Source organism: Notothenia coriiceps, unplaced genomic scaffold (genome assembly GCF_000735185.1).
Source record: "Notothenia coriiceps isolate Sejong01 unplaced genomic scaffold, NC01 NC01_scaffold00011220, whole genome shotgun sequence".
Lineage (NCBI taxonomy): Eukaryota > Metazoa > Chordata > Actinopteri > Perciformes > Nototheniidae > Notothenia > Notothenia coriiceps.
In genome coordinates, this window is record NW_011343921.1 from 2647 (window position 1) to 12078 (window position 9432).

The 9432-nt window shown below is 39.6% G+C and overlaps 1 protein-coding gene across 1 annotated transcript in view; it reads left to right on the forward strand.

Annotated features, from left to right (window-relative positions):
* The first annotated feature begins 1071 nt into the window (after positions 1-1071).
* Positions 1072-9432, forward strand: part of LOC104946619 (cytochrome c oxidase subunit 4 isoform 2, mitochondrial-like) — a 25518-nt gene continuing 17157 nt past the window's right edge. The window contains exons 1-4 of the mRNA XM_010772489.1: positions 1072-1232; positions 3376-3475; positions 5960-6124; positions 6640-6771. Coding sequence (XP_010770791.1) covers positions 3376-3475; positions 5960-6124; positions 6640-6771 — 397 coding nt within the window. The 5' untranslated portion in view covers positions 1072-1232. The remainder of the gene's footprint in view (positions 1233-3375; positions 3476-5959; positions 6125-6639; positions 6772-9432) is intronic.

Here is a 9432-nt window from a genome sequence, read left to right on the forward strand (position 1 = left end):
GAGCAGTTCAGCATCATCTGTAATGTCCGTGTGCTCAACATTTGCAAGCCAAATGCAAAAAATGACTTTGTACTACATTTGGCTGTCCCAAGCTTCAATGAGATCTACACATCCTTTCCAGGCACATGGTTTCTGCAGCCTTCTGAATGCATGTCTTCTCAAACTGACCCTCAGGGTTTGGCTTTGATGCTGATGCTATACCATGAGCAACAAGGCAATCATGTAGCTAGCCTTCACTTAAAGCTTAAACTTAAAGCAACTTCTTGCTATATGTTTCCACAATGAGTCCGATAGTAGATCCCATTTTCTTTCTTTGAGAACTGAATGAGGCTGTGATATCACAAAGCACACTGGCTTGATTGATCCATTTGTCATTGCCAACCAGACAATATTGATCCTAGGTGTAAGCCTGTACACTAGCATGCATGGCCCAAAGAAGTGCATTCAGCATAGGGTCTACTACTCTTATTAGGAGAATTCAACCACCAGATAGAAATATCAGTGCATTTTGTTGCGCCTTGTGTTTGGCGCTCCTGTGTGTTTTGGAAAGTTCTCAGAGCCAAGCAGTGCAGGGTTACCTAGAATAAGTCTGTCCTTACTCGACCCCGAGCCTCTCCCCCCCTCTCTGCAGCTGCTCTGTGTGTGAACACACACCACACACAGGCTGCTGGGTCACTGCCAGCAGCTCTAATCTTGACCTGCTGCCAACTTGCACTAGTTAGTTGGGGTAAAATATCTCTTCATGTGTCCGCCTTTCTTTTTCTCTTTCCTCAAACCTCTGTCTTTCTCTCTCACATGTGCACACTCTGCCATGCATTTCCCACCCACTGTAAAATGAAGTCTCCTCCGTGTCCTAAAGTAACCTCTCTCAAAGCGAGCCTTTGTCTGTGTCTGCACAGGAGCAGTGAAGACAGTGTGAATGAAGAGGGAAATAAGAGTCCATATCTATTTAGATCTGCAGCTAAACCCAAACCCACTTTCTCTTTCCTATCAGATGCTTTTCCAGATTGTTTACTTGTACTGGTCCGGTCTCCCTCCCTCTCCCTCCCTCTCCCTCTCCTCTCCCTCCCATCCAGCCTCTCTCCCGCCCACTAGTTGCTTTCTGCTGAGTGTTGGTGGCGATAAAAAGAGCAAAGAGGAGACGGGAGACGGCCTAAACCAAACTTTTTTCTGTCGTTGCACTTTGGTTGTTGCATCTTCTAACCGTGCACTTTCACCCTCAAACGACAACCGTGAGTATCTGGACTGTGGCTTTGCAGAATCAAATAAACAGTCAATAATGTATTTGGGCAATGTGTAGAGGGGATGAGAATCGTCCGTCTACACACAGCTAGGGACAGTGGCGGACGTGCAGGAAACCATGACAGAGATCTGGCTGAAGATTAGTTGAACTGCACAAATATACAGCAGCTGTGTTGAGATAGGAAAATATGCTTTCTCAACAGTGTGTGGGGTTATATTTATTCTAGAAGCAAAGCAATATGTGGAGCTTCGAGAGATTGTTCCAAGAATGACATGCCCTTTTGGATAAAAGACAGTTTTCCTACTTAACATTGCAAACATGTTGTGAAATATGTTAGTCAAACACATTGAATGTTTCCGAGAGACGCCCGAAGGTCAGTTCGGACTCTAAAATCATGCCAATTTCCGCCATATTCACTTACTGTGTGTGTTTGTGATAAGCCACAGAACAACAGTTGAAAGGACAAGCACAGAGCAAAATGAGGGAGGCTGCTACTTTGATAGAAACTTCAGTCACAGTCTGAACATAAACTCTCCAGAATCAAATGCATTGTTAAAGCTCGGTCTTACGCCACAAAATCCTTTGCTGCACCGACAACAAAATGTATCTTGTACATTCACGAGGGGCACAATTTTTATTTTATATCTTAATGTTCTTAATTTAACGCTCATGCAAGTATCCATCCTTATAAAACCACCTGGTGACTATCAGAGTGACGTAGAGCCATGCCTTTATCAATGGAGCACCTACAATACAACTTATGTATCATATGTTCCTAAACAATCCAATACCACTTTTCCTGTCAGATACCTGATCTGTCGATAATGATAACAATATAATACATTATATAAGCTATTAGTTTGTAATGCTTCCCTTTACTTTATGAAATAGTCTAACATCATGCACAAACTGTAAAACTATTAACTTTCTCTCCCAAAGAAAGAAAGACCTAGTCCACAACATGACATAGCTATGCAATACTACTGTGTCTTTGTTTATTTCAACATTTGGTAGTGCAAATGTCTAAGTCTAAGTGTTTAGAATAACACAGGAATTATAATTCAAGTGCTAAATACCCAACACTTGTTTGCTAACAGATAGTTTATGATATCAGATATGCATACCTCTTTATATTGTCATGTGATCATATCTGAACAGTGTTGATCCTGCTAGGCTCCACGTGTAGCGGGTGCCTTTAAAACGTGATTTTCACTTGAGTGGGTGGGTTTTAATTGCATTGTATGATACACTGCAGTATATTTAGCAGTAAACGATAATGAGGTGTCCAGACAAAGAAGGTCTTTGGTATTCATCCAGAATACCTTAATAAAGCACTCCATGAGATGTCCTGATGCGTCGCTGTGAATAACACCTCACAGACAGACATGCCTTACCACTGATGGCTTTTCAAAGAGAATGGCTGATTCAAAGCTCACACTACTGCAACATAAAGCATAATGGGCCATTTAGAACATGTAAATGAGTGTGAGAGTGTGCTTAGCCTGTACAATAGTTCAGAAATAACTCTCTTAATGAACTGTTGGATGGGTTATTGCCGCCTTTAAGTGCTCTTCCGAGAGTCATAAATACAGCGTTCATTTCAGTGCTTTTGTCCTGCTAACATTTGATGTTACAGTAGCCACAAAATAATACCGCAGGTGGACTTGGCATTTACTGTCCAGGCATAATTACTGTAGTTAAGTATACTGTAGGTCAAAGAGACTGGAAAAATATACAAAATTAGCAGATTCAGAACTTTAAAATCCAGCACTTGGAATCTGATTTGAAATAATGGCTACATTACAAAAATGGCAAGGTCCTTACAAGGGTTCCTGTCATGAGAAAGAAAATCAAGCATCACTTTTACTTTTTATAATGATTTCTGACGACACCTGAAGGCAGCATAGTGCTGCACCATTTACAGCAGCTGACTTTAATTACCTTATTGGTGTTCAAAGATATATTTTATGAAGAAAAAAAACATCTTCCACACCATCTTAGATAAATGTATATATTTTTTTTGTCTTTGGTCAAAACAAGACAATAAATACTGATAAGATAACTAGCCACAGACGTTTCAAAGCAATGCCTGTGTTCCAATTTAAACTTGTATTTAACTGACCTGTTTCCAGATGCTCCATCTGACTGCAGGGCACGTGGGAAGCCTGGTGGCCAGGCGCGCGACTGTTGCCTTGACTACCAGCAGCGCAAGGATGGCTAGCCATGGTCACGGTAATATGTCACCCATGTGTTTTTATAACTTGGCCCGTTGGCCGGCAAGCAAAAAAGTATTTTTTGGATAAACTGTGAACAAATGAGGTGGTGATCAATACATTTAACCTGTTAAGCCCTGAGCCTGTTTTTCAGGTCTCAGGCTCGAAAATGACATTCCCAGAACAAATGGCCATATCTTAATTAATAATCTTTATTCTCACAGCAAGGTTACATCTGTGAGTTGGATGTAGAAGTGTCAGAATCAATATAGATGTTTTTATTTTAAATTAAATACAGATTGAACATAGTAAAAAAATGTTAATAATAGTGTCCGTCCAAAAGAAAACGTTACTTATAGTGAAAACCACCCTTGAATGATGGGATGGTAGACTAAAAGCTTTAGGAATACAAACTATAACATATAATAAGTACCCTGTATCAAGATTGATGCAAAACAAGTGAAATTTGACCTTTTTAGAGAGGTTTAGCAAAAATAAAACACTTCTGGGGTCATTTGGGTGCATTTTCCATTTCTCTGTCCCCCCTTGTTCGATTTTGATGATTGACATCTCTTTTTAACCGTTAGCGCCAATAGAATCGAGGGGAAGTTCCTCAAATCTATCTAAACATTACCCATTGGGGAGCTAGAATGCCCCTGAACCGGAAGCTGCAATACACTCTGGTGGCTACCATTAGCAGCTAATTTAAAATCTCCGATTTTTACATAAAAATTGAATTATGGATTATCAATACTTTTTTCAAAGTGACAGACACATTGGATTAACCTATGGATTAACCTTCAGCAGCATTTTTATTGTTTTAATGCCATTGAACACGACTTTTGATCAGATTGACAGCTAAGGTGAGACGATCTCCCGTGTTTGCTCCGTAATGCTACGTGTTGTGATGTCTGTGTTTGCTTCCCCTGTCGCGAGTTCTGATCGCTCAGTGATGATACTAATACCCCTAGAATCTGTGGAATCTCAGCTTTAATCGGATATCTTCTATGTGCAGTTACGATAAGTAATAAGGTTATTTTTACCTTGAGTTATTTGCTAAGTGCGTTAGCATTTTTTCGCTCAGGGGTCATTTAGACGCTTCTTATAAGACTTGTGTTTTGTCAGTTAGCTGAATTTCTTCCCGTTAATCTGGTATGACACATTAATAGGTTTTTAAATATTAAGAAGCCCTGAGACACAGTGTCGTGAAAAAAAACCCCGCAGCCCCCTCTACCGGGGGCTCTCTTGCTAAACAGGTTAATTATTTTCAGTGTCAAACAGAATTGCTAAACTACAGAAACAGAGAACATTACACAGGAAATTAGAAACATGAAACATTGCAGTTCACATAACATACCGGTAGATTAATGCATAAACAAATGTTTTGTTAGCATTCAGTTAGCATAACATTAGCTATCTTACCTATGTCTGGATGGCTGTAAAGTCTTCTTTGGTCCCATGGACCAAATATGTATAATTGTTTGTATTTCACTAACAACATTGATGGTCTTTTAAATCCCTAAGTACAGGTGTCGTTAATTAGCTTTATTTAGTAAAATAACGTTCCCCTGCCTCTGTTAAGAACATATTTTTCCGAGGGCATTTATAATTCCCCGCTGTCCCAGAATGCACTGCGTTCGGCCATATATGCCATACATAGACTTTTAATGATGAAAAGTACATTAACTTAAGTCCTGTTGGCCTAATTACAATTGCGATGTACACACTTGAGTCATCTCTTTTATGCCACTTCATACTTGTGTGTCACTTCATTTTATAGGGAATGTTCAACCTTTTTAAATTAAAGCCTTCTTGACAGCGTTAACTTGTTAATTTGCCTGAGTTAAGCCTTTAAGCTAACCTACTAAGATTTTTCCATACACAATATACAGAGTTTAAATATGATGTCTTGTCCTAAATTAAACAATCAAACAGTCAAGTTAAATATTAATTGTCATATATTTTGATAGAGAAAATATTAAGAAGAATGAAAATATTCATTTGCTCCAGTCCTATGCTAAAAAGTTCAAAAAGAGGCCCCACCTGAACCTACTACAATGGTTTTAAATCAACCTTTAACAAAGATTGTACAATATCTAATACAACAGTGAACATGTTCTGCATAAAATACTTAATTTTACTAATAATTTTTACTGAATTAATACTTTTAATGCTGGACTTTCATTTGAAACAGTATTTTCATAGTGTGATATTAATATTTTTACATCATTTTTCTTTAACCACTGAATACAATCACATTAAATTAATCTGGATTAACTAGTCATTCACTAAATGTTCACTTTATGTAACTTTCCCCCAGTATTCAGAGGGCCTATGTACCAGATCAGGAGGCCTCAGTCTGAAGTGACTTCAAACCAGCAGATGGCACTGCTGCATCACGAAATGTACACAGATGTGTTTAAACAACATGTTATAAATGTTCTCTTGACTGTACGTTGTTGCAGCAGTTTGGTTCCACACGTGTCTCTGTCCATCCATCCAGAGGTGTCAGAGGCAGTGGACATGTCTAAGCCGATGTACTGGGACCGTCGGGAAATACCCCTTCCTGATAAACGCTACAAAGACATCCTGACCCCTGCTGACAAGAGCCTGAAGGAGAAGGAGAAGGGACCCTGGGGCCAGCTGAGCAACGAGGAGAAGCTGGCCTGTAGGTTCTTATACACGCAGGCAGAAAACACACACTACAACAAGCTTAAAACATGCTTCAAATTAATAAATACGCTCGACAAACTCTGTGCAGCATCTATGTGTGATAATTGCAATGTCTTTATTAAATAAAATGCAGTATCTTTGCTCAATTCAATACTCAGAGACCACAATTCATTTAAGGCTAAAAAAATAAAATAATCCAAGTACATTTACAGAAGTAGTCCAGTATTCAAATGTTATGCTGGATTCTACTTCTACTCCACATGGTAGTGGATTACTGTACTTTTTACTCCATCAATCTGAACTAGAGAGGAGCGAGAACAGTATCCCTGTCGAATTCAGACAGGAAGTAGAACCAGAGTTTTGCAGCCCGACGTGACAGACACCACCGTCCATTCAAACTTTAGCTCCAAGTCACTAAATACATGCATTCGTGCACACAATACAGGACACAAGGAAGGATAACTTTTCTATTTCTCCTGACCTTCATCTTCCCCGCCCCCCACCCTGCAGTGTATCGGCTCTCCTTCTGTCAGACCTACCCAGAGATGAACCAGTCGTCATCAGAGTGGAAGACTGTGGTGGCCGGGGTGTTGTACTGCATAGGCCTGACCGGCCTGGTGATCATTTGGCAGACAGCCTACGGTAAATCTGCCTCACACTGTGAAACTCTCCTGTCTCTTATAGATTAGACAGTAATCATGCAGGAGGCTGAGAACAGACACCATTTCTGCCTGAACATCACACGCGGGGTAAACGTCTCTTGCCAGCGATCTTTTTCACAGCAGACTTTCTCACTGATCACAGCCATCACTAACAGAATTAGTGATGGCTCTGTTCCTTTAAAGTATCAGAGAGCCATACAGGTCAGGCAGTATGAACGAAACCAGAGCCCGGTAAGTGGACTTCAGGCTTTATGCGTTACACCAGCATTTGACAGGTCAGAGTGTCTGCTGTGACAAAGGGAAGCCCTGAGAGGCAAGTGAGAATAAAAGATGGTGGTGACACATTATCCTAGTCAGATCTAAACCGTTTTCTTTCCCTTTATGACTTCACAACAGGTGGAAAAGTTTTTGCTTGTATAATTGTTTTAGTTCCTGTCATGTCATCTGGAAAACAGAACGGGAAAAGTTTTGCCTGGTGAAAAAACATGTATTATCATGTCAGGATAACTGTTGTGTTTGTTGTTGTAATATGCATTTGGACCATACACTGCTTAAGTGCACCACTACCCTTCTAAATATTACAAAACATATCTTTCCAAAAACTGATAAGAACAAAATAATATACATTTCTAGCCATAGGAAGACGTGACTGTAAGGTTTTATAATTTGCCAACGAACAATATATTTACATTGTGTTTGGAGTGCATGAAGAAAGGTATACTCACATGGATTATATTCCTAAATATAACATTGGTTAGTGGAGAACTTCACCCTCTTGTGGCCCAAATTAGTATTACAACAACAACAACAACAGGTACAAAAAAGAAATGTAGGAAGTTAAAGTAATGAACCTTGAAATATAGCTTTAATCTGTTCTTAAGTCATACACACAGGATTGAAAACAATTGAGATTCAATATGTTGAGTGTACTGCAGAGTCCATATACATATTAATTAGGGCCGGGACTTTAACGCGTTAATTAAGATTAATTAATTACACAACAATTAACGCGTTAAAAAAATTAACGCATTTTAATCGCACTTATAATTAATTAATCTTAATTAACGCGTTAAAGTCCCGGCCCTAATTAATATGNCATAATAAATAGTTCAACATAAAGTGTACTGTACCATTTAAAATAAAATAAAAAAGTGCCAGTGATTGACCTCAATCCCTCCTATTCTTCCAATATCCTGATGAAAAATAAAATCTCTCTGTTGCATAGGCCACTGTTTGATCAACGCGAATTGGGTGTGGGTCCTTGTACTCCGAGTCGGGCTAACGTCTACGCTAGCTTCCACGCTAGCTGCTATATGTTTTGCATTGAGGTGATACTTGAGGCTTGATGTGCTGCGGTGATATGCAAATTCCTTTTTGCATAATTTGCAAACAACCGTGCTCTTATTGACGCTTCCATCCGTCCGTTTTTTAAAACAAAATGTCCCATCCACGGGGCCAACCAAAGCGGTCTCATCAGCTTCTTCGTTCACGTTCGACTATTGTTCACTGTGGTTTGTTGTTGTCTGAAGTCATGAACGTTAGTTGGTGCTCCAGTATAATCGGTACCCCTGAAACTCATCCAGTGAGAAACATTCCGCGGTACAAAAATAAGTGCGATTAAAATGCGTTAATTGTTTTAACGCGTTAATTTTTGTGTAATTAATTAATCTTAATTAACGCGTTAAAGTCCCGGCCCTAATTAATATATATATATAAAATAATGTTTTATACTACATGATTGCCTCTGCATTGGATTATTATCGGATAGGGTGATAACTTCATAACTATAGAATGCAATTCCTGAAGAAATTGCTAGTGGGAATGCTTTATGCTGAAAAGCTGACGCTAAACTGCTGTGCTGAAATGTAATGTGTAAAAAGAAAGTGAAGAATTTTGATTGAAATGATACATGAACACTGGGGGGCTTGAATGTGTGATGAGAGAAGAAAAGAAAGTAAAAAGGCTTAGAAAAGCAGCAGAATATTTGAACTGCAAACTTTTGAACTAACTTGATGGTGAATGATCTGTCGCCATGCCAACGGCATTTGATGACATCCTATAATACGCTTAGATGCGTTGATGGCTGCATCGTTACCAAACCTGTGAAGTTTTGGGGCGTTCGGAGCAGTTTCACTGAAGTTATGAGAAAACCGTGTTTCATGGCGAGCATTGTGTTGCCATGGCAAACAGCATTTGAAGAAATCTCAAAACTGTCCCGTAGATGTCTTCACGGCTAGACTGTTAGCATACATGTGAAGTTTGAGCACTTTTTGAACATTTTCACAGGAGTTATAGCGACATTGTCTTTTATTGCGAGGGCTGCATTTCCATGGAAACGGCATATGATGAAACCCCATAATTGACGTAGAGCTGTTGAGGGCTGGACCGTTAACATTTATCTGAAGTGTGGTGCTGTTTTGACCCTTTTCATAGGCGTTACGACAACATCGTGTTTTATGGCCATGGAAACGGCATACGGTGAGATGTCAGATTTGACGTAAAGCTGTTGAGGCATTCACCGGTGATACACAAGCAAAGTTTTGGGGACGATCGGACCGTGTCCAATGGAGTTACAGCGACGTCGTGTTTTATGGCGAGGGATGCGTTTCCATTGAAATGGCATATGATGACACCCAATAAT